The following is a 24135-nucleotide window of genomic DNA, read 5'->3' as shown; positions in this document are numbered from 1 at the left end:
CAAAAGGAGCGAAGCAGGCACGCAGCTACGCTTATCGTTCGCTAATATTGCCACGGCTACGTGCAGCGCCTAGGCGCATGGTCTGTCTCACGTATACGTCAGATAGGAGCGGCCAATATGCGCGGAGCTCTGGCTGTATTTCGATGTGGCATGGGAGCAAACACTCTAAGACACGCGTGTCTTTAGTCAACAAACCTACGATGGGCAGCAGAACACACCTCTCTTCTCCTTGTGCTTCTGACATAACACAATTCGTTCTGACATCCCCAACCGTCAACTAGCTTCTGAACGCTCGACTCGGCGTGCATTCCTTTCTACCAGCAGAATTTCGATGGCGCGCCACCGCTGGACCGTTCAGGATGATGCCTTACTATTTGCATGTGCGCAATACTGCTTCCAGCACGATCTCGGCCTCATAGCGAATACGACCACGATGTTCAAGCGTGCGGGCAAAGACCGTACCAGAGAGGCCATCAGATGGCGTGTGCAGCAGTATGGTCCCGTCAAACAGTTTGAAGAGCACGGCATCTCATTCCAGGATCTCTCCCCAGCCTTCGAGAGAGAGATTGCAGCACAGACGCGCCGGATTCTCTTAGGGCCTGGTCCTGCAGCAGCCAGCGAGACCGGTACTGCGATAGTTCGGCAGAAGATGCGCGAGGCGAGTCTAATAGAAGCGGCGAATGTAAGATTTCGCATGCAAGTGAGCAGTCGCAGTCTCGAATAAATGCTAACAGTATCGAAGTCGGCGCGTGCAACAAGAGCGAAGAAGCGCGCTGCCTCACATGATATCGAGACCCGCGCACGGAAAAGGCATCCAAAGACACCCGCGGGCCGCGAACGGGGTACAAAGACAAGTCCATGGAAGATAGTGGAGGAAGAGGAGCGGATGGGAGGAACTATAAGTGAAGAGGTACAGGCCGACGACGGGTCGATGGCTCAGGACGCTCTGGTGGCGAGGAGCTCCGCAAGATCCGCGGGTGGCTCGCCGTATGGCGCGAAGACACCAGAAAGCATGCCCGTCGATGAAGTTGTTGATCGAGGAGCGATAACACCGCCATGTGTATGGTAACTATCGTGCTGTCGGAAGAGGTATGTGCTGACTGAAGTCCAGGCGAGCCCAACGAATGCCGGCGCTAGTCGCACTATTTCCCCAGCCGAGTCCCCCAACGCTGCCGACGCTCCGCGTAGCCCTAGACGCGTCGCAGCAACAACGAAGGCCTCAAATTCCATTAACCCGATCCACACACCGATCATCGCATATCTTGAGAAGAGGCTTGAGGATGCTGGACGCCAGTTACAGCTAGAGCAGGCCGGCATCAATACCCAACGCAAAGAGAACGAAGAACTGCGCCGCCAGATCGGAAAGCTCACGACTCCCAACAATGCTGCACTGCGCCAAGCGGCCCGTGATCTCGAACTGGAGCGGGCAACACTCGTTTCCGAGAAGCTCACGATTAACTCGCGTCATCAAGATGCTATACGATGCTTAGAGGAACTTCTTGAAGCCAAGGCAAAGCATATCGGACAGCTACAATGCCTTCTCAACACTCTAAGAGGCCCTCAGCTGGTCTCCAGATCTCAAGGCTACCCGATCGAATATGATGCTGGGTCTCTGCGTGCCGACTGGTGTCAGAATGTTGCTCGGTTGGCATCTGACTGCCGGCCATACGACATGGCAAGATCCCTTCGCGCTGAAGAGCAGGTACCCGTCAAGCTTGAGGCTGCCATGCGTGCTGTCACTGGACTCTCCGTGGCACAAACCGGGAACCTGACGCTCGCTGAGTGCTTCACTAAAACCACGGCCATGCCTACGGATGTCAACATCCAGATTGCCTGTTTCATGAATCATGCTCTACGATGGTGCTTCAATACAGCGTTCCATACCAAGGGGCTGAAGTCAGAGAAGTTGCACGAAATGTGGCACTCGATTGCGTCACTCAGTCAGTAACACCCCCACAACTAATACGTTCATCAACTAATGACTACAGATGGACTCAAATGTGTACGAGAACTAGACATCATGGCTACCCTAGATAAGATCGGCAATGAGTACTTTCGCAAGTACCAAATACCGACGAAGGCCAAAAGCCAAATGGCAATCTTCATCAAGGAGTGCCGCAGCTTCATTCCCTGGCTCGATAGTGCGAAATTGCGTCCGATGCTCGATACGTGGCTTCAGTCCACCATGGAGATGAAGTTGGAGCTTCTTGTGTCAAGCCAACACCACAAACTCGCCTTCCCGCCACCTGGCGCGCCTTACGACAAGGACACCATGGAAGGTCAAACCGAGGACGGGAACGACCCGGGCCCCAACGACAATCCAGCTGACTATCGAGTCAAAATCTGCGTCTGTCCCGCGCTTTATACGTGCGTCCCAGAACCAGAGCTGCCAGACTGTGACGACCCTTCCTTCAAGGCGGAGAAGTACAAAGATGCTTTGCTCGAAAACAGGGACTTCTTTCCTGAAGAGCCAGGCAAGTATCAGGGCTGGGAAGGAGCTGCCTTGGTATCGCGCGCTATCGTCTTCGTCGAGAAGTGCCCTCAACAGTCTCAGGTCGTGCCAGAGCAGAGGCAACCGAAGCAGACCCTCAGGCTCCGACTAACCCCAGGCTTGGCAGAAGATACCCAGGACGTGGCTGAAGGTGGCGAGGATGGCATGAGCAGTGAAGACGACGTCAAACAGTGAGATAGCAAAGCGCATCATACTCTTGAGGAGAGACTGGAGTCGATGCCTAAGCAGAGCCCACAACGCGGTCTAGTTAACGCAGTATTGTAACACAGTCAAGGGGTTATACCCAAAGCGCAACATGCATAGTAGCTAACCCCACATCTTTCTAACTACCCCTCCATTTCTTCAACTACACCCACATCTTTTCAACTACTCCCACCTCTTTCCAACCACTCCCACATCTTTCTAACCACACCCACCGCTACAAAACATCCAACCCTCAAAGCGCACAAACAGAATCCCTGCGAGCACACCCCTCAGATCCACCCACAAAATCCAGAACACCAACACCTACCCAACAACCCTCCCAAACCCAAACCCCCTAACCCCATTACTAACCCACACCCCCTCCCCCACCTCCACAGTCTCAATCCCCACCGGCTCCTCCATACAAAACCCACTGCCCAGCGCCCACCTCCTACTCGTCACCCTCTGCCCCCCAGCCCCCACTTTTGCACTCCTCGTACTATGCCCCCACCTCCCCGCAAACGGCTTCCTCAACTCCCCCTCATCCGCCCCATCATCCCTCAGCGTCTTACTCGAAAATTCGCTTGACGGCACGCCTACAGGCGGCGTAACCCACCGTCCCCCGCGGAAGAGATAGAGGGAGGTTAGTGTGCCTTCGGTTAACTCGCGGACTTCGTTGTAGAGCATGACTTCGCGGTAAGCAGGACCAGCGGGGTTGGGGGGTAAGGCGCGGAGACGGCTTTGGTCGTACATTTCGCGCTTTGTGGTTTTGAGGAGGGTGAAGGGGGAGGAGGGGGTGGGCGCTGTGTCTAAGCGAATTTTCCATTCGGGGGGTGGAGGGGGTTGGGAGGATCGAGATGATTGGGAGGAATCGCCGGCTGGGAGGCTGTCTGTGGGACCGAGGTGTAGGGCGCCGCCTGTTAGGGGAGAGGGCGTGAATGGTTGTGTGGTGTTGGTGGTGGTGTTGGGGTTGGCGGGATGGTGGGGTGGGGATGGGGATGGTGGGTTTAGAGATGGGGGGTAGAGGGTTGATAGGGGGACGGCTGGTATTGGGGTGAATTCCACGGTTAGATTGGCGGCTTTGTCGAATAGGAGTCGGAGCTGGGTTGTTCTTAGTAATGTGTAGAGATGGTTTAACGCAGGTCGTACCTTCATTGCTTCATCTTTTCCGGTTTTCTTGATCTCGTCTTGCACTCGCTTCAAGAGTTCCTCATGCAAAGTCTTCCCATCTTCCAGTCTTTTCTCGACTTCGAAAAAGTCAAAGTGCTGTGCGGCTTCCACCATCCGGTCTCGGTGGTATGCGAGCATGTAGAAGGGTGACGGCGTGACGAAGTTCAAGATGGCTCTGGAGTTTTCCTCGGATTGGAGCAGTAGTGGATCGTATCTCAGGGATGTGAAGAGCTGGAACTCGTCTTCTGATGCCATGATGAGCCGCTTGTGGTGGTGATGACTCTTCGTGAACGTTGAGATGCTGGTGATTACAGGTTGTTCGACGGATGTCTTTGAACTTGACTATGAGAGCTTATCTCAGGCCAATGTTGGATGCAGATATGCAATGTTGTTGTGTTGTATGAAAGACTTGCCTATGTAGATGTACGACGGATGTGCTGTCATTGAGGGTGGGTCAGCGAGTCGACCGTCCAATCCGTTCCGAGCGGACCTCAACCCGGATTTAGTTCCGAAGTCGGCTGATTGGTCAGGACGCGTACTGCATAGAACTTCGCGAACTCTGAACCTGGAATTGTTAACGTGTAATACTCTGTTGCGATTGTCTTGGCTATTTCTACTTCGTGCTATGTCTAGTCATCTTATTATTGGCGACAGTCCTGATGCACCACATCCAAGGGAAGAAAGCTGATCATGCCTCATCCAAACCACCCTTCCAACACAACAACACCTTCACTCGAACTACACCTACAACATCAACCTCCCATTGGCCCGGTGCAAATTCCGCAACAATCCACAGCATCTACTCTCACATACTCATATCGGCAAGACCATACCCAGCATTCCAAAACAATTACCTTACTTAGTAAACACAAGGCAGACCTGTAGATGACTGTAAAAAAGCGGTGTTTACCTCCACCCAACCATGATGCTGGAGGTAAGAACCACGGCTGGGGCCGAGAAAGCTCCCTTACCAATTAGAGAAAGCGAGCATGTGGATCGCAAGTTTGGGTGCGGAAGTTTGTACCGAAGCTGTTACAATAACAGGTGGGTAAGGAGCGAGATGATGACATGATGACATGAGGCTGGTCAGGGGCGCGTGTATGGAATCGTTACGTTGTATGTGTCTGCGCGCAGTGCTTCCAAGTGAAGGTTCATTTTCTCTTCATTCTGATCCACGAACGCCGATGATATGGCGGGTCTGTTGTGACGCTTGGGGAGCAATATATTACTACATACGCCAGGGCATCGCTGGCCGGCGACAGCATGATAGGCCCTTCGCCTTCAGCGATAATGCAGCTCAGCAGGTCTCTACGAGCTCATTCAGCCTGTGAAGCCACAATCACCCCGTGCGCGTCGCCACGCGTTTGAAGATCTGACGTGGACGTTCTTGCGCAGCAGCAGGTGGATTCCACGATGAACGAGCCTTCGTTGGCTTCGCTGAAGCGAAACCCCCAACTGCGCCCCTCTGAGCATTGATCAGAGCCTCTATGACAGCGCCAGCCTCTGCGCGTACATCTACATACTTGGCCGGAACCAGAGGAGGCTCGACATGAAACCTCAAGCTGCCCTTCAAATCCAGTGTGTTGCCCGCGCGCAGCGTATTCAGAAGACCTGGCTCGCTCTTCCGGATCTCAGGATAGACAAACTTGCCATTCTCGTCGTATCCGCGGGCGTGGAGCTCTTCTTTGATCGCGTTGCGCAGACGCCGTCTAGCCCATGTTCTTACACAGCTGGACTTGTTCAGGTCAGCGGGGGTGGTCGCATGCCACCACAGTCCCTCCCTCTTCTTGTCTCTCTGTCTGCGGCGCTGCGTCTCGAAGAGGGGGTGCTGGGGATCGGACGCGACGTGGTTGAGGATGAAGTGCTTGTAGTCGGTGGCATAGCTGACTTTGAACGTGCGCGGCTGCTGTCTGGCGAGGAGCGAATAGACGGCATTCTTTGACATGGCTGTCCCATGCCTCTCGTGTGTATGCACGGTGACGTAGGGTGAAGGAGCAGCGGGTGGGGGTGAAAAGGCTCGAGGACCACGGATGGATTGATTTTCGGCCGGGTGAGCGACGGGGCGCTAGGCTCAACGTAGGCTTAGCGCGCAGTGTCGAAGGCTCCCACAGTGAGTCGGAATCCACAGTGCAAACAACCGTCGAGCCGCCACTACATAAAGACTTGCGCCCGCCGACGCTTCTGCCACCAACACCAAACACAACCCCACCCACACCCACAACAACTTCGACTACCGCCCACCATGCCGAAGAACAAGGGAAAGGTATGTTCAGCGCTCTTTTGGAGGGGCTGCCCCGCCACTTCTCCCAGCGCCTGACGCCCAAACCGGCGCTTTCCATGTCTGGGCGATGCGGCGCTTCCTCTCACATGCCACGATGCACCTGCTAACATGACTACCAGGGAGGTAAAAACCGACGTAGGGGTAAGAACGAGAACGACAACGAAAAGCGCGAACTCGTCTTCAAAGAAGAAGGTCAAGAATACGCCCAAGTCGTCAAGATGCTCGGAAACGGTCGTCTGGAAGCCCAGTGCTTCGACGGCGCCCGCCGTCTCGCCCATATCCGCGGCAAGCTGAGGAAGAAGGTCTGGATCAACCAGGGCGACATTATCCTGCTGTCGCTGCGAGACTACCAGGATGAGAAGGGTGATGTTATTATGAAGTATTCTGGTAAGTTTACATTCTTTACCCTCAACGACCTGTACCTGTCTTAGACACAGTGTATTGACTTTGATACAGCCGACGAAGCCCGCTCATTAAAAGCCTACGGCGAACTCCCCGAAAACGCAAAGATCAACGAGACAGACACGTACGGCGACCAGGGCGACGAGGGCATCGGTTTCGAGTTCGACGAGGACCGCGACGACAGCGATTCGGACGAGGCCGACGGTACTGGCAAGAAGGAGATTGATATTGACGACATTTGAGGGGGAGGCTGCGCAGATCCGCCATGCTGTCTCGGCTCCTGCTTTGCGGCTGCTGCTTTGCTGTGGCGGGGGCCGGGCTGCTCAAATGCTGCTTCTTGCGAGCGGGCGGATGGTTGACGAGGGATGTTGAGGGATACATGGTTCCGTATGGATGATCATGATCATGAGGTTATTCGGCATGGTTTTATGTTACATGCTTTTGAACTTTTCGTGAAAGCATGATGGGATAGAGAAATGATACACGCATAATCTTCGTCTAATACTCTAACGTCCGAGATCTTTGTTCCTTCACATACTAACATCCTCACATCACCATCTAACATACCAACCCCTAACTAAACCCCTGCCACTGCACCTCCTCATACACACTGCGATTAAAAAGCCTATGCACCCTCCTCCCCACATCCGTGCCCACCAACCAACAAATCTCCCTCTCCGACATATTCGCCACCTCAAACACACTCTCGCTCTTCAGCATCAACGTCGAAACCACATTCTCATTCACCCCCGGCAGCGCCCTCAACATATCCTGACTCGTCTGATTAAAGCTGCGCATCTCATCCCCACTCTGATTCGGATCAAGCCCCAACTGCACGGCTTTCATCGGATCAGGCTCATCCTGCTGTTTCTTGAGCTCCGAGAAGATCTCAGCCGTCTGGTACGGACTGCTACTCCAGATGATTCTCAGCCGCGGGAAAGCGAGGGTAAGCATGACGAGTTTGGATTGGAGGTCGGGTGTTGTTGCGGGGCCGTTTGCAGAGGAACTACTGCTGCTGCCGGCTGAGTAGTCGGTGAAGGGCTCTAAGGTGAAGGACTTGTTTTGGTCGAATTCAATGAGCAGCATGGGGTGTTTGTAGTGTTCCATCATGGATTCGACTTGGTTGAAGAGGCGGCCGTTGGCGAAGGATTGGATTAGGTCGCGGATGGATTTTCGCTCGATGCAGATTTGGGGGGTGAGGACGTAGTCGCCGACGGTGAGCATGCAGGGGACTATTACGATGGACCGGCCGTGGAGGAGCGAGGGCAGCGAGGACCGGAATTCTCGGACGTCGACGACGACGCGCGGGGGTTCGGTGGTGGCGGCTAGGCGGCCGCCGCCGGCGATACGTGTGTTGATTGTGCGGAGGAAGGATTCTTCGGTCGCGAGGTTGGCGGTGGAGTTCATGGTTAGGGCCATGTTTGCGCGCTCTTTGATGAGGCGGGTGAAGGCGTCTTTTTCGCGGCGCACGGCGGAGAGGTATCGTTGTTCTTCTACGCTGCCGCCGTAGTACATGAAGAATACTTTTACTGTTCGGTCGGTATGGGATGATCGGTATACTTCTATCCGCCGGATGAACGCTGCGTCGGGCTCGTACATGATGACGTATCGCGGCTTTGTCTCGTCGAGGATGTGTTCGTCCAAGTCTCCAGAGTAGGGGTGTACGATTATCAGGGAGTTCATATCGAAGAGCTCGTAGAAGCTTTCCATGTTGTCAAGAGGGTCGAAACCTACGTCGCCAGGCTTTTGCGCGGCTTCGATCTCGGTGGGTTCCAGTTCGGCCATTAGACTTGCAATGTGGGCGTCGCGGTCTCCTGCTGTCCGAACGGCTCCTGTATCAGACCGCGAGGGTCCTGCTGCTGCATTTCCGCCTCCTCTGATACGACGCCGCTTGTTAGGCGGAGGTTTACCGGAAACCTGACGCATACCGCTCTGAACATTCTTGTCTGTGCTGGTGTTGATGGCTTTCTGATTCTCTGAGAACAACGCAGCGCTGACCTTGCTGAAGTCGCGTTTCCATGTGAGATAGCTCCGTAGCTTGCGTCGCATCATGAAGTTCGCCGATGGCTCGAACTCGTCTTCTTCCTCGTCTGCAACGCCCTCTGGCTTGACGTACATGGTCTGCAGATACTCTCTTAGCTGTGACGCTGTACCTTGGTCGCCGCACATGATGAGTATAGAGCCGTTGGACGAGTCTTGCGGTGTTGGGTTGAAGTAGGCATCTTGCTCTATCTCTTGGAGAATTTCTGCGAGCTGGGTCCACTTGGGAAATTCCTCTAGGACAGGCTGCAGAGACTCTGGCACAGCATTGGAGGCATTCGCTAGTTCCGCGTTAGATACCTTGCCCGTATATACTCTTCGCTTGGCAGTGGTAAAGATGGTATCGGCCGCGTCTAGGAACAACCATGGAGATTGGTTCTGCTTTGTTGAGCCTGGCGGCGGCTGCGAGGCTGCAAGCACGGTATCGAGGTACTTGTTGAAGTTCACCGCATCATAGGTAAGAAGGGCATGCAGAATAGTGCGAAGCAGGGACAGATCTCGGACGACCTGTCGCGTCTTGAACGTTGTGCGATGCCAGACGGGGTCTAGTTGACGTCTGATGATTTGATCAAAATTTCTGTGTAGGGCACTGTCCACATTCCAATCCTCCATCTCCACGCCTGGGTTTGCTTTCTTGAGCTCGCTGATACTGGCCTCTACACATGCCAGTACCGCGTTTTGTATGTCTTGCATAGCTTCCGTCATTGGCACTTCCAGCTCAATGACTTCGGCTTTCTTGCGTCCTTCGAGCGAGTTCGCGACTGCGACGTGGAATCTTGGGTATAGCGCCGGCTTCGTCAGGAACAGGTTCTTCATCATGTTCGTGAGCGGAGCGAAGCCAGTCGTGAAGGGCTCTGGCGTATCCGAGAACGCCTTCAAGAAGCCTGCCTTATTTTTCTGCCGGTATATCCTCAAGATGAAGGCCTCTAAAGATGTCGCGACGACCCTTTCAGCATGCAGCACCACCACACCCGTCACCGTCTCTGGGTTGAGTAGCCCAGACAGAAAGTCCACAATGAGGATGCGCGACGTGATGCTGAAGATCCCGCCTTGGGCATACATCTTCTCACGTGTCCCAACGCTCATCAGATCGGTATTGACCAGGCTCAGGCCGCGACACTTGGGCGCGTTGCTGACGGCTGCGTGCTCAGCCAAGGCCTCGCCGATCCAGACATTCTCGCGATCGTCGGCACCCACGAGCAGTATAAGGTTGTTCCCGGCGGCATCGTAAGAGTGGAGGAGGTTTGTGACTATGCGCAGAAGGCCGAGGCCGCGCGCGAGGAGGACGAGCTCATCTTCCTCGCGCAGTTCGTTGAAGATGTCCTGTTGGAACTCCTATGATGTCATCAGTATCGCATCTATAGACGTTCTAGAGCGGGCTTACGAGAGGCAACGAGAGCTTCACGGGGGCTTGCGCATCGTTGGGCATTGGATCCTGCTGCAACGGTCGTGGTGGGGCGAGATGAAGGTTTGGGGCTGGTTCGCGCGTCTAGGTTCGCGGAACTTCGCGAAACCTAGACGCTGTCACGAGATCGATCCCGGGCGGATGTCACCTGAGCAGAGGCCTCGCCTCATTTCGACATCTATAGACTCAACTGTGTCTGACATTGGACATGAACGGTACGTCATAGGTCTTGCAGACTGCCTCGAACCCCAGGAAAACCCCGGCCTTGATAGGAAGCGTAGATTCGTGATACAGGTAAATATACAACAGCGAAAAGGAAGTCATCTGGCATGGGTCTGCTACTGCGTGCTAGCTCTGATCTCTGCCTGTCTTCTCCGGCCCTCAGCAGCATATGCGTCGCGCTCCTCCCTGCGAATCTGTTGTTCTGTCTCAGACCTCTTCGCATCCATTTCCTTCTGCGCAGCCCAGACTAATTTCGTTAGCGCGGTCTCGAAGATGACTGCAGAAGCAACACTTACTCGGCTTGTCTGAACGCGAAGCCTCCTTCAATTGGCCAACAAAGGCGTCAAAGTCCTTCTGTCTCTGCTCCCTGCCGGCAAGAGCCTTCTTTTGCAGTTCTGGGCTGTACCTCTGAACGGATCATGAGCAGCTGTTGGGCGCAGCACGTGGCAAAGTAGACATACCTTGAAGATTTCTTCCTCAGTAGGAGTGACCCACATGACGAGTGCAGGGCCGCCGATGCACAGGATTCCGCCTCTATCTTGTCATCAGTTTATGGCCATGCAGCGACCATGTACCCGACGTACCCTGCGATGGCTTTGATGTAGGCCGCGGTAGATGGCATGGTGTGTCTTTGGTGACGGTCTGAATTTCGGGAAGTCTACTTTCTCGATTGCCTGCTTGTTGGCAGCGTATGTTCCAGGGTATCGTGTTGGGGTGGAGACTCGTGCTGCTAGAGTGGTGAAGTCGACGATCCACCCAACTGCCGGATTGATTGTCTAACAAAGCTAGCCTGCTGCGCCACTCTCAATCACGTGTGTCGTGCACCGCCGCCCGACGCCACCGGAGCTGCATCGTCGGGACCCAACTGCTTGCAGGCGGCGAACGCTTACCCGAGCCTAAAGCCCAGCGATCACCGTCGACCCTGCGCTCATTGGTAGGCCGTTCCTCGACTGCATGATGTGTATGATCTCCAGCGGCTCTGCGACTTGGTTCGTATAGGGACTGCTTGACATCAGCTCATTCGGGCTGTTTTGCGCAGGGCTGATACTGATCGTCTCCATATTTCTCCAGTCACTTTAGCTGGCGGTGCTACTCAGGGCAAATTCAAAGGCTTCATTTAATCTACTCGCGTGCGAATCAATCCACCGACAACGATTCGTCTACTCCAAGGTCCCTTGTCCGCGTTTCAAGGCGAAGGACGCCAAAGCGGGACTTTTGCTTATTCATTTCCTGTGTTGCACCAGCGGCGTGTGGGTGACAGACCTGGGTTGAAACGTAATCGAACTAATTGGAGGTCACCCCGTGTTTGAGGAGGCAGCGGCCGCCCCCAATTGGCGTCGATTTCCAGAACATGTACAATTGAGAGTTCGACTATAGACTTTCCACCTTCACCCCATCGTCATCCCGCCTTTGAAAGGTCGTCCCTGTGCTGAGTGGGCATATGACACCTCTTTGAGTTTGTGCCACCCCTGTCAGGTACGACATTGACATTGCCCGGAACACGGCCAACTGCCAACACCGTCATCGCGATCGCACGTCGACGACCAGCATCCGCTACAAACAGGCCAAACGAGCCCAGGCTCGCGATCGCGATTGCGCCCCAGATACCTTAAGAGCTGCAGCCCCGCCGGTCGGACATCACCAACGCTCGCTAGCCTCGTGATAGACAGCCTCGGGTCAGGCGTCTCCGATAACGCCGCAAGCATGGCGCACCAACAACACTACGATCACTACGCGCAGCCGCAACAGCAGCAGCAGTACTACGACCAAGGCCGGCCGCAGCAGAGGCAGCCGCAGCAATACCAGAATTACGACAATCAATATGACCAACAACAATACTACGACTACGATTACGGCTATGACCAGGGCGGCCACGAGCAATGGAATAACGGACACTATGACCAGCAGGGAGGATGGGACAACGCGCAGCAGCACAACGGCTATCAGGACGTGAATGGACACTCGAGGCCAGCCCAGCCAGATCAGCGCCGCAGACCGCCGCCGCAAGACCAGTACTATCAGGAGGAGGCATACAGCGACCAGCACTACCAGCAGTCGCCCCCGCAAAACCCTGGACGGAGACCGCCTCCTCAGAGTCAGCGTCCTCAGCAACAGGCGTACAATGAGCCTCCGCGACAACGACCACCACCACAACAACAACAGGATCCCCGAAGCCGACCGACAGGTCAGGGGAATGCGCCACCCATCAACACTCAAAATGGACGAGGCGTCCAGAGGCCACCAGGTATGCTACGACACCCGAATTCACTCGCAGAGAATAGACATGGCATCGCGGACCTTCATCATAACATAGTCCACTAACCACCGTTGACAGGCCTCGACCGCTCCCTCTTCAACCCAACATCACCCAAGACTCTTGCCTACGACAACCCTTTCCCGACGTTTCCTTCGCAAAAGCCACCCCAAGCTGGCGGGAAGCCCATCGAAAAGGGCATGGCACAGATGAACATCAAGGACAGTGGAGGTCAGCCGAAGCCTACAGGCCCATCTGGGCGAGGACAGCCTATGCCACCACAAAACCGCGGCCCACCACAGCAGAGGTCAATACCCAACCCGCGGCAGGACTCGGGGCATTTCGAAGGCCAGGGTCAACGCAATGCCCCTAATCGCATGCCGCCCGGGCAGCGACCACCACCCATGAACGCCGATCCCAGTCGAGGACAGCAACCACATCGCACATCGGATCCGATGTCGCGAGCTTTCGGTCCGAACACACAGCGATCCGTGACAATGCCCCAAACACTACCAAATGGGAACCAAGGTGGCTACAACGGTCAGCAAGAGTTCGCTGAGCCTGGTGCTGTTTCCGGCTACTATGGCCCTGCATCGCCAGATCACATCCCTCCCAGGCCTTCAACTGCGGGTGGAACGAGACAAAACGTGCCACCAATGCAGCAGGGACATAGGCCTCCCATGCCTCAAGCGCCGCAACAGCAGCCACCAACGCAATACCGCCAACAAGACCAGCGTCAAGCGCCAGTTCAGCAGCAACCAGCTCAGGGTGGCGAACCTGCACTGGACGACTTCTACGATGACTACTATGGGCAGGGCGACTCTGCGATGGACATGCCCAACTTCGATGCCATCCCAGAGACCAACAACAAGCATCGCAGAGGTGATTCAATCGACAACCACTTGACTCCATCTAACGATACGCGCTATGCCCCACCGCCTGCTCCCATGAACCCAGCATCCGGCCATTCTCAGGGCCAAATGCAGCGTAGCCGATCACAGCCAGATCTTAACGGCCAGTACGCAAATGGCGTGCATGAAATGGCGGCAGATGCTCCCCCGATGCCAGGTCCGTCGCGGGCAAACACTGGCTTTGCGCCCCCGAATGGTCTACCCAACGGTGTCCGAGGACGAGGGCCGCCTCAGAGGGGAATGACAGGTGATGGCATGCAAGGTGGGCCACCTAACCAAGGCCCAATGCGTGGACAGCCGCCGAACTTTGACTCACGATATGGAGCGCCCCCTCCAGGGCCTCAAAGGGTTTACTCAGATGAGACTACATACTCTGAACCGCCTCCAAGCATGAACAGGAACTTCGGATCGCCCGCACCCGGACACCCTATCCAACGACCAGGAACAGCTGCACCTGCACCGGGACGAAACCCAAGCGATCCTATGGGCAGAAGACCTGGCACTACCCAGCCACCGTCGAATCCAGACGCGTTGCCTGCGCACCCCATGCCTGTGCGACAAGGCCTTATGCAGCAGCCACCGCGGCAGCAACCACAAGCAAACCAGCCTCAGGCGCCTCAGAACGCAAGACCGCCGCCTGTCAGACAATACAACAGTGAGCCTGGACGCCCCAGTATTGAGAGCCAACAATCTTCGACACAACGTCACAGTGGAACAGGCGCGGCACCTCATCCAGTCACGTACGACGAGCTAAACAGGCTACGCAACACGTGGAAGCAAAACCCCAATGACATTCCTACGGGTCTGAAACTGTCCAAGAAGCTCGTAGAAGCATCGAGCGTACTCGCCGATGAAGGAGGCACAGCCGACTCCAGGACAAAGAACAAGAACCGAGAGAAATTCATCCTCGAAGCCCACAAGATCATCAAGAAGCTAGTCAGCAACGGCTCACCGGATGCCATGTTCTATCTCGCCGATTGTTACGGGTCAGGAGGGCTTGGCTTGCAAGTGGACACCAAGGAAGCATTCACGCTCTATCAATCGGCCGCCAAAGGAGGCCATGCCGCAAGTGCATACCGTACCGCTGTCTGCTGCGAGATGGGCCATGAAGAAGGCGGTGGCACCAAGAAAGATCCCCTCAAAGCCGTCCAGTGGTATCGACGTGCCGCCGCGTTGGGCGACCCCCCTGCCATGTACAAGATGGGCATGATTCTTCTCAAGGGACTCCTAGGCCAACAGAAGAACTTTGGTGAAGCCATCAACATGCTCAAACGAGCTGCTAGTCTCGCCGATCGCGACAACCCACACGCACTCCACGAATTGGCCCTCATCTACGAAGCGCAAACCGGCAACGAACGCGTCATACGCGACGAAGCGTATGCGCTACAGCTCTTCCACCAAGCCGCCGATCTTGGCTACAAGTTCTCTCAATTCCGACTCGGACAGGCCTACGAATACGGGCTCCTGGGTTGCCCAATCGACGCACGTACTAGTATCGCTTGGTACACCAAAGCCGCTGCCCAGGAGGAACACCAGAGTGAACTTGCACTCTCAGGCTGGTACCTAACAGGTACATCGGGCATACTCGAGCAGAGCGACACCGAAGCTTACCTCTGGGCACGCAAGGCAGCGTGTGCGGAACCGCCACTGCCAAAGGCGCTGTTCGCTATGGGTTATTTCACTGAAGTAGGTATAGGCTGCCCTCGCAGTTTGGATGAGGCGAAACGGTGGTATGGACGGGCTGCAGGTATGTTTTAAATGTCAAATTTTGCAAAGAAGAGTGGATTGCTAATACTGTCACAGCATACAAATTCCCCAAAGCTCAAGAACGTCTTGAGGAGCTTAAGCGTGGTGGTAGTAAAGTGCAGATGAAGCGTGAACGTCTTAGTCGGACGAATCAGAAGCAGCAAGAGGAGAATTGCTCGGTTATGTAGTTGCATTTTGGTACTGTACTATCATCTGGATGATTTGTTTTCGAGCGCTTTTCGTGTGTGTTTGTCTGGTGTTGCTGGTGTTGAGCATGGAGTTTGAGTTGAAGCATTGATGGCGTCTGCTGGTTTGGTATGTGTGTCTGAGCAGCGTTGTAGTATTGCTCAATAGCACAAATCTCGCCGCTACTGCGTTATGACTTCAGTACTGTGTGTTCTCCTGTGCTATGTGTGAGGTTAAGTGTTCTGAGCATTTTGCGCGAGTGTTTCTACACCAGGTCTACATTTGTAAAGACACCTTCACCGAGCAGTGGGCTGCAGTTGAGGTGCGGTGCAGAGATTACAAAGGCAAGATGTTAGAAGGTTAGGTTTTGATTGTTTAGAAGATATGGAAACATTGCTTCATAAAGTCGATATAATCCATAAGGAGGTACCGAATGGACTTGCTGTTGTCCGATCCAATCCCGAGAGACACATCGAACTACGATAGGACAGCTGGCATATGAGAGGAGACAGCGGAGATGTTGCAGACATTCGAAACCCATTCCGGGTGCCGCTCAAGTACCCGCACAGGTCATTCCTATCGAACATTGGACGCGATATGCGCTTCATACGGTTCCGGAGGTAAGCGACAGCATTCTCTGTTGAAGAAGGTAGGGCCACGTATCAACTTAAGACGATCCTGGATTTGTACTGCTGTGGGCCTGCTGGAGGGCTCTCGGCTGACCATGCTAGTAAATAGGTCGACAATAATTTCGGGGTGGACGGAAATATCTTCGATCGGTTCCTTCAGGTGTGAGTCAGCCCACTCAACTACCCTCTCCAGGTTTGCATGGAATGATTCATCGTCACCCTCGCCTCGGCGTGCGGTAGAAAAGGTGTGCAAATCTATGCAGCAGATGGTGGTGAGAATCTCGAGATAGACACAGCCGAGCGAGAAAATGTCCGCGGAGCGACCTCTTTCTTCTGAATTATATACTTCGGGGGCGCAATATCTCGGGGTCCGCGAAGTGGGACCGTCAGTTTGGCTGTGATCCTGTGAAGCAAAAGAGCGTGACAGTCCGAAGTCGGCAATGTATACACGCCAATCAGGATCGAACAGTTCCGGGCGTGTATCTCGAATGAGAATATTCTGAGGTTTAATATCCATGTGTTTTGTCGTATGCTGATGAATGAAGGCCACAGCAGAGGTAAGACAGCCCATTGTTGAAGCGAGGAAGAAGCGGCGTTCAAACGAACTCCACTTGTCCATATCCGACGTATCTTCCATGAATCGACCGAGATGCATGTCTGCGGCTGGGTACATTAAAATCGAAAAGTTGCGACCCGAAAGGTATGTGCCCACTAGCTGGATAATGTGGAAGTGACGGAGGTTCTGTAAATGGTAAACCTCGCGAAGAGTATCCACCACACTCCACTTCCGACTGCACCTCATTGTCTTTCGCGCAAGAGCTATCCGACGACAAACCACCTTGTCCACAGTTGCCGACATCGACGATCCCAGATGCGATATAGAAGATAGGGGAATAGCTTCGTGCGCTGAATATGTGACATGCTGACCCTTGCCAGACCAGTTGAGTTCTTTATCGAAAGGCTGAATTATCTCTTGCTCATGGAGATTCGTGTAGTAATCATTGTGTAGCTGTACAAGCGGTGCAGAGAGTCCAGGTTCGGGTGGTTCGTCCTCCCGAATGGTTTCATCGATCATATGTGAACTGAATCCGCTCGCTGACATGAACGCGGGCGTGTTGTATGATGACCTCGCAGTCATGAAGGATGCCGGACTGCTGGCTGTCATAAAGCTTGCGGGAGAACCAAAGTTGGATGCTGGTGATCGACCAATGCTGTGGTAACCGGAGAGCGAAATATGGCCTGTCTCGGGTCGTCTTGCTGGAGGTATTGGATTGAGCACGGGTTTCACCTGAAGATTTTCGACTGATGTGCCCGAGAACGGCCCAGAAGCGCTGAACGAAGGCTTGAATTGCGCAGAAATGTGGCCTTCACTGAACAGCCAAAGTAGTAGATCGGCCTTTTCCCACGATGGACTACGGATAGTGCAGCTGATGAGAGTTGCTTTACATGACAGCACATCGTCTGGTATCCGTAACTTTCCGCTGAGGGGACTTAACGTAAATTGAAGGGCCCGGATGTAGCTGACGTCACGGTTGTTGTACCTAGTCTCATTGAACGCAAAGCGACGTATCTCAATTGCGACAAATTCTGGAAATATAATGGAGTCTGTTTCGTTGTCATCCTGAAACAGCGACGATAGGCTGGCGTGGGGCTTTGGCGGGTGTGATTTTTCGTCTTCTTTGATTCTGTAAGTGGCAATCTGCAAATCGAGCATTTCCTGTAGCGTATGACATCCAGTACGAAGCCGCTCTTCAAGGTTTCCAGTGTCCATCCTGCGAGTTCCGTGAAGCAAGGCTGCCCTTCACTCAATACGTCGCGAGCCTAGATGGCAAGTGGGTTCGGGTTCAAATATTTCTGCTTGCGCAGTGAGAGCGTGGTCTTGGTGAACAAAGCAAAAGGACGCGTCGCGTTCAGAAGTGATTGGTGTTGAAGCCAGGAAAGGGCAGGAGCTGAAGCTGAGATGACGAGCGCAGACACAGCCTCCCATGCGCCTTCCTGCAGCTTCGGACGCCACGAACGAAGCGCACCAATGGCCCAACCAACCCTGAACGTTTAGCCTTGCGAGTATTTGTGGGTGAGTCAATCTTGGAAAGCGACTGCGATACGCACTCCTTGGATGATTTGTGTAATTACACGAGGTTTCTTTTTGAAGCTGAGATTACGAACTCCAGTACGGACTCAAACGCACCTTCCTGTGGCTTCAAAGGGCAAGAGCGAAGCGCACCAATGACCCGTACGATTCCCGAAGTTCAGCCTTGCGAAGATCCACGAGTAGGTTGTTAGTGGGAAGTGACTGGGTAACGCGCTCAATCCATGGAAGGGTTGATAACGGTCGAGAGCATCAATTCCTGAAAATCGCGAACGATGAGAAGCAAAGGATGGAGTGGAAGCTGACTGGCCGAGACGTGAAGTAAGCACAGACATACTAGCAATGGGACCAAACACTCGCATGAAAGTGATAGCGATAGACGTCGCGGCAGAGACAGAAGCGCAGCGTCAGCACTGCTTACGAAGTTCGTAATATACAAACAATATTTGTACAGATCAACGTCCTACCCATCCAACCCCATCATCATCACGATCATGAGCGTGGCCGACCCTCATCAGGCTTCCTACTCTCATTGACAAGCGCACCCCAAGCATCACCCCCTGCGCTCCTCTCCCGTTCCGCAGCCTGATAAATCTCACTCAGACCACCAGCACCACCAGTCGCGCGCAGACCTCCATTGCTGTGCAGCTCCAAAATCGAGTCGACGTATTCCTTCTCACCACCAGCAAGCCTATACTTGATAGCCAGATCCGCCTTCAGCAGCGCGGTTTCGAGGTATGCCCTTCGTTCGGGATCCAAGTTCTCGTTGGTAGAAGCAGTCTCCGCTTCCGCGATGAGAGCAGCATTATAGGCTTTCTTGTTGGCGTTGTAGGCTTCGATGCCACCTGCTTCTGCTACCTTCGCATCGTGTGCGGCGCTCTTGATCTTGCTCCAAGCTTCGATACCGCCGGCTTCGTCGATCTCTTTGCGTCTCCGCTGGTTGAAGGTGATTCTCCTAGCGGCGTTATCGCTGATGTCAGGGAGGTTGAACTTCGACCTGGTTTCGTCTAGGTCTTGCTGTGTGATGCCTGCTTCGCTCACTATCTGTTTCTTTCTGAGTCTCTCTGCTTCGCGCTCTTTGGCTCGGATGAAGGCTAGTTTGAGGCCCTCTTCTATGCTGTCGACGGCGTCACGGGATACGTAACGCTCTGCGGCCTTGACTGCTTTGGTGTACTCGAGGGCGGCATCGGCTCGCACTTTGTACGCTCTTGGGCCTTTTTTCTTGGGGTCGGCTATGTCCCTGACTTCCTCTCCGGACCACATCTCTTGGTCCTCCGTCTCCATGAACTCTAGGCTCTCGAGCGCGCCGGCGGGCATGTTTTCAGAGAGGGTACCGTGGGCAGCTTTGCTCTCGGCCATCATTTGGGGTGTAGGCCATTGCTTGTCGATTGTGGCCTGATCTATGCCAAGAGCCGCAGCTTCTGCCCGTAACCGATCGATGACTTCCGGCTTCTGCATCAGTGTCCATCGTAGCGCCCATCCCATAGGTCCGAGCTCTTTGATGCGTGCCACATTGTCCTTGAGCAGGTATTCGTCCAGCCCACCCTCACGATCCATCGTCTTGAGAACCTTGGCGGTGATGCGCAGCTTTATCTTCTTCTTCAGTGCGACCGAGTATAGACTTTTGGAGAGCACATTGGGCTTCCAGTTGCGCCGTGTCTTCGTTTCGGTGTCTTTGGAGACATTGTTGCCGAAGCGTATCATCTGGTCGCCGTATAGACCCTTGTTGGCCTGCTTGAACAGCTGATGGGCGCCATAGGGGTATGGGGGAATGTATGCATCTTTCGGGATGATGTTTATGGGAAGATGAGAGCCGAGATCACCGCCGCGTCGTCGCTGTAGTGGGTTCTTGACTGCGGGCGTGGGCGCCGTCGTCGCGTACGATCGGCAGGTTGACTGGGCCGGGCGAAGGGCCAATCCCTGGGCGGCGGTGCGCCCAGAGATGAATTGACCTCGGGCGTGCATTGTGTGAGAGGGCCGAGACAGCGGTGGTGCTGTCGTGATGGAGTGGGCGATGTGCTCGGTAGTCCGCAAATTCGAGATGTTGCCAGCACGGACCCTCAGCCTGACGTCTAGCTCTACAATTGCGGGCGGGAGTGCCATGGAACTTTATGACTCTCCCAATCGCCCAATTTCTTTTACATAAAACAATACTTCCCGAAATTCTTCTGTTGTCAAATTACTGGTCTTCATACATTGTACCCTACTTCCAACCGCGCACATGGCAGACACTCCCCAACAACCCTCTACTGCAAACATTGCAGCCGCATGCGCCATACTCGCTGGTGTAACAGGCTACATGATCGGACAAGCAAAGTCACTTGGTTTTCTCGGAGGCAGCCCAATCTCTCAACCAAAGAAATCCGAGAAGAAAGAAAAGGCAGAAGACTCAGAAGATTCAGAGGACGAGTCGAGCGATGAAGACGACGACAGTGCGCCTGCAGAGTTCCCAGGTCACAACGAGGAGTGCAAGATGGTATTGGTAGTACGAACAGATCTCGGCATGACAAAAGGTATCGCGATTCTTGACACATGCCTATTATCTGCAAAATGTCTAACCATACAACAGGCAAGATTGGCGCACAATGCGGACACGCGACATTAGCCTGCTACAAGCACTTCCTCCGACACGCACCGGAATCGACGTTGCTAAAGCGCTGGGAGCGAATGGGACAAGCCAAGGTGGCATTACAAGTCAAGAGCGAAGAAGAGTTAGAGTTGTTGCAGGCGCAGGCACTGAGCCTAGGATTGGTGGCACACATTATCCACGATGCGGGACGGACACAAATCGCGAGTGGAAGTGCGACAGTACTGGGTATCGGTCCTGCACCCAAGGGCGTCATAGATCAGGTTACTGGGCACCTCAAGTTGCTGTAAAGGGGCCTTGGGCATGGCGCTGCGTGCGACCCTGTCGACCAACGCAGTGGAATCAACTGAAAGGTCAAGGTGACGCCACGTCTCGAACATGACTCGTATGCATACCCGAAAGCTCTGGAGCAACGGTCGTGAAGCTCGCATCCGGTCAGGAGCGTGTGGTGATGGGAATTCGAGACGAAATTGCATGATGCACAAAGGCAATTTGCAAGATTCGGGAATTTTCGCCGAACATGGCGGTGAAACGTACGCAGGACGGCTATGGCGGTTTAACTGTAACGCGTGTACGGGTGCGCTATTCACCGGAGGCGAGAACAAACGAAAATGTCGAGTGCGTCTTGCTGTTGAGCGACGCGTGTTGTCCAGGGACTCCTGCTGGCAGCCGCGGGACGGGCCCTGGCTGCCCAACAAATGCTAGCTGCCATGTGCGCATGATTGATGGAATTCCGCGCGCCTGGGAAAGATCTACAGGTCTCGTGATATCAAAATGATCATAGCTTCCGTGCAGCGCAGAGGAATGATGTGCATAGAGCTTGCGCAGTGTAACTGTTTACCATGTACGGGGAGGAGTATGATGCATTAGTGGTTCGTGGAGCGTGTAACAAGGTATGACGTGCATACACTAGGCGGAAGCAATAGTGGCGGTGGTCGATGAGTTGTTGCGATGTCGCCCGAGGTGAGCAAGTACAGAGATATAGTGCGCGTAAAACCTGCCCACACGTGGACACTGAGAAGGGTGCGACATTTGTCTGTCCCAGATTGTGGTATCGAGCCGAGATATTGCCTGGCTGTTTGAGAGTTACAGCACACCTAGGTAATACTGAGTGGAGCTCTGCACCAAAGAGGAAGCGGGTACAAGGATGCCTGTCATACCATTATTCTACTTATGCCAGAAATTGCAGCGCTTCATGCAGCAGCGGCACCTCTCCACCAGCTCGTGGCGCCTAAGACGAATACTATCACCATAGCGTCGCTCACAACTGTTTTGTAGATGACGCTGTACCTGCCCACAGTCCTCACATAGCCCGAATACGGTGCTGGTAGGATGCCAGCGACTGTGCTGAGAATGCCGCTTCCTTGTAATTGGCCCTTTTCGATGAAATAGCGCGAGGACTGCAAGACCACCTCGAAAGTCGCGAAGAGATAAAAGAAGTGCGCAAAGTTCTGCGCTGGGGTCGATTGGCTGACCCAGTCATCCTCCAGCACATTATCGCGTGACATCTTGGATCCAGTAAATGGTGTTTGCAGGACGATATAGACGGCGAGGCCAAACGAGAAGACAGAGTGTACTAAGCGCCAGATCCACGCCGAGGATTGCTCTGGCAGCGGCTCAGAGGCCCCGGCACCACCCTGCATGGCCGAGAACATACTGGCAAGATCGGGTGGCATGCCGCCTGGTGGTGCGCCGCCTTGACCTGGGGCACCGGGCATGCCAGGCATACCACCAGCGCCTGCGCCCATCATCTGCTGGAGCATGGCCATCATGGGATCCTGCGATGCATCCGTGCCTGGGCCGGGGCCGAATGGGCCGGACTGTCCACCCTCGAAAGCGAATGGCGAGGGGAGACGAGGCTGCGATGCCGGCGCGTAGTGGTGTTGCGAAATATCCACCTCATCTGGATCTGGAGTAGCCGTGCCAGACCCAGCGGGTGTAAACTGGGACGGGGTGGAAGCGGGTTTGACTAGAATGCCATTAGCCGTGCATTCACGCTGTTGTAGGACGGAGCTAGGGGGGACTATGTGGAGGCTAATGTATTCGAAAGGGAGGAGCCGTTACCTGGCACGTCTTTCTCGAGTTCACTGAGCGGCTTTGGTGGGCCGCCCTGGAGAGCAGTAATCTGCTGGAGACGTGAGGCGCCGGATTTGGCAGCCAGCCGCTCTCTGCGCAGTCTGGCCTTGGTCTGGGCGGGCGACTCGCCGGGCAGCGCGCTAGTCGCGGAAGCGGGAGAATCAGCCATGGCAGCGGTGGGGTGATGTAGAGAGTCGAGCTGTCGCGGTAGTTATCAATCGTGATCGCAGTGCTCACTATTGTTTGGAGGGGCTGAGGTCATGGCTTGGCGCGAAACTAGCGGAAGGCGCGACGGAACGTCGGAATCTCCCCGCTAGCACTGGCACTATCTGCAACTCTTCACATGAACGGCGACATGCCGAGCGTCTCCTTGCCACTCCCGACGTGTGCTAACCTCTCACTCGATCGCAACACTATTGCGAAGTTTGCCATCCCGACAGCCTGGGTCACTATCGCCCGTCACACGCGCGGTACGGGCCGTGTGATGTCCATTTGCCGGTCATCTTTGACCGATTAGGCTGGCCAGCACTCCTGCCTCTGGTGGAGTCGCTTGAGCTTACGACTCTCTTACGAACATGGCAGCCCAAAGGATTCCGCGGATGCAAGTTCTATGTCCACTCAACATACGAGGAAAGCTAATGCAGTATTCGCCTGCTGTACCACTAACATGCATGCCGCTTGCAGCTTCCGGGCCTCTGGCTTGACCCGAGGATCGGGCCCATGGGAGGAGATATGGAAGCGATCCTTGTAGACCTGCGGTTTTCTTGCATGTCGGTCCCCAGTTCCAGCCAGTACAGGATGGACTACTGTGCTTCGTAAGCCCCTTTTCGATACGCATCCTCGCCTCCTGCCAGCTATTACTCAAAGTTATCAGATTGATCCTGGGACCCATGATGGCCGCCGCATGGGAAATCTGTATCAAGCGATATTGTGATACGAATGCCCTGCCAGTGTCATTCACCATTTTTCTGGAGCTGGCGCCGTGCTATGTTTTCTCCACTGGGCGTTTCCGTCACTATAACCCCTATACACACCATGCGGACCATGGCCAGTTACTGCTCCTCACCCACATGTCACCGAATTCGTTAAATCGCTGTAGCGCTGCACCCGAATAGGTCATGAAGGATGGCCTTCAGCAAACTCGATGCCCAAACACATCCTAGAGATCTCCTGCATTCGATAACGAATCGAACTTGGCGGTAGTCGAGCGTGCCTGCCCAATTCTTTCAGATTGCAAAAGACCCACTTTAGCGGTTGCTCCTGCTCCTGTCGTAGCACAGCATCTATATCGCTCCTACCTAGACGACGAGGCGAGCGACAGCTCCTTCCACCGGGTTGTGCAACGGGTGTGACGCGCTCGATAAACACGTTCCCTACTCTTGAAAATTTATTTCTAGCTTTGGTTTCGTCCCAGCCCTTCTTCCCACATCGCTCCTTCTTGT

At 54.4% G+C, this 24135-nt stretch overlaps 10 protein-coding genes across 10 annotated transcripts; 4 read left to right on the top strand and 6 right to left on the bottom strand.

Moving 5' to 3' along the window:
* Positions 1 to 433: 433 nt before the first annotated feature.
* On the top strand, positions 434 to 2686 carry J4E78_009305 (uncharacterized protein; the record flags this gene model as incomplete). Its single annotated transcript, XM_049369898.1, has 4 exons — positions 434 to 682; positions 743 to 1060; positions 1112 to 1940; positions 1989 to 2686. The coding sequence occupies 4 exons, from the start codon at positions 434 to 436 to the stop codon at positions 2684 to 2686; spliced, it is 2094 nt and encodes a 697-aa protein (XP_049218528.1).
* A 333-nt stretch (positions 2687 to 3019) lies between these two features.
* Positions 3020 to 4120, bottom strand: J4E78_009304 (uncharacterized protein; the record flags this gene model as incomplete). The annotated part of the gene is made up of 1 exon (XM_049369897.1): positions 3020 to 4120. One exon carries the CDS (start codon positions 4118 to 4120, stop codon positions 3020 to 3022), a length of 1101 nt encoding a protein of 366 aa, XP_049218527.1.
* A 1084-nt stretch (positions 4121 to 5204) lies between these two features.
* On the bottom strand, positions 5205 to 5810 carry J4E78_009303 (uncharacterized protein; the record flags this gene model as incomplete). The annotated part of the gene is made up of 1 exon (XM_049369896.1): positions 5205 to 5810. The coding sequence occupies one exon, from the start codon at positions 5808 to 5810 to the stop codon at positions 5205 to 5207; it is 606 nt and encodes a 201-aa protein (XP_049218526.1).
* A 297-nt stretch (positions 5811 to 6107) lies between these two features.
* On the top strand, positions 6108 to 6790 carry EIF1A (Eukaryotic translation initiation factor 1A; the record flags this gene model as incomplete). The annotated part of the gene is made up of 3 exons (XM_049369895.1): positions 6108 to 6128; positions 6266 to 6533; positions 6603 to 6790. The coding sequence occupies 3 exons, from the start codon at positions 6108 to 6110 to the stop codon at positions 6788 to 6790; spliced, it is 477 nt and encodes a 158-aa protein (XP_049218525.1).
* A 331-nt stretch (positions 6791 to 7121) lies between these two features.
* J4E78_009301 (uncharacterized protein) lies at positions 7122 to 10017 on the bottom strand (the record flags this gene model as incomplete). The annotated part of the gene is made up of 2 exons (XM_049369894.1): positions 7122 to 9923; positions 9973 to 10017. 2 exons carry the CDS (start codon positions 10015 to 10017, stop codon positions 7122 to 7124), a joined length of 2847 nt encoding a protein of 948 aa, XP_049218524.1.
* A 314-nt stretch (positions 10018 to 10331) lies between these two features.
* CBP4 (assembly factor cbp4) lies at positions 10332 to 10837 on the bottom strand (the record flags this gene model as incomplete). The annotated part of the gene is made up of 4 exons (XM_049369893.1): positions 10332 to 10462; positions 10512 to 10623; positions 10677 to 10749; positions 10800 to 10837. 4 exons carry the CDS (start codon positions 10835 to 10837, stop codon positions 10332 to 10334), a joined length of 354 nt encoding a protein of 117 aa, XP_049218523.1.
* A 1082-nt stretch (positions 10838 to 11919) lies between these two features.
* J4E78_009299 (uncharacterized protein) lies at positions 11920 to 15314 on the top strand (the record flags this gene model as incomplete). Its single annotated transcript, XM_049369892.1, has 3 exons — positions 11920 to 12460; positions 12551 to 15127; positions 15184 to 15314. 3 exons carry the CDS (start codon positions 11920 to 11922, stop codon positions 15312 to 15314), a joined length of 3249 nt encoding a protein of 1082 aa, XP_049218522.1.
* Positions 15315 to 18522: 3208 nt separating this feature from the next.
* J4E78_009298 (uncharacterized protein) lies at positions 18523 to 19995 on the bottom strand (the record flags this gene model as incomplete). The annotated part of the gene is made up of 1 exon (XM_049369891.1): positions 18523 to 19995. One exon carries the CDS (start codon positions 19993 to 19995, stop codon positions 18523 to 18525), a length of 1473 nt encoding a protein of 490 aa, XP_049218521.1.
* A 256-nt stretch (positions 19996 to 20251) lies between these two features.
* On the top strand, positions 20252 to 20907 carry J4E78_009297 (uncharacterized protein; the record flags this gene model as incomplete). Its single annotated transcript, XM_049369890.1, has 2 exons — positions 20252 to 20543; positions 20600 to 20907. 2 exons carry the CDS (start codon positions 20252 to 20254, stop codon positions 20905 to 20907), a joined length of 600 nt encoding a protein of 199 aa, XP_049218520.1.
* Positions 20908 to 21810: 903 nt separating this feature from the next.
* Positions 21811 to 22862, bottom strand: J4E78_009296 (uncharacterized protein; the record flags this gene model as incomplete). The annotated part of the gene is made up of 2 exons (XM_049369889.1): positions 21811 to 22586; positions 22682 to 22862. 2 exons carry the CDS (start codon positions 22860 to 22862, stop codon positions 21811 to 21813), a joined length of 957 nt encoding a protein of 318 aa, XP_049218519.1.
* Between the last annotated feature and the right edge of the window lie 1273 nt (positions 22863 to 24135).

The sequence above is a fragment of the Alternaria triticimaculans genome (genome assembly GCF_023758025.1).
Source record: "Alternaria triticimaculans strain BMP 0046 chromosome Unknown scaffold_19, whole genome shotgun sequence".
Lineage (NCBI taxonomy): Eukaryota > Fungi > Ascomycota > Dothideomycetes > Pleosporales > Pleosporaceae > Alternaria > Alternaria triticimaculans.
The sequence above is the reverse complement of the archived record's forward strand: the minus strand, read 5'-3'. Positions and strand labels throughout refer to the sequence as shown.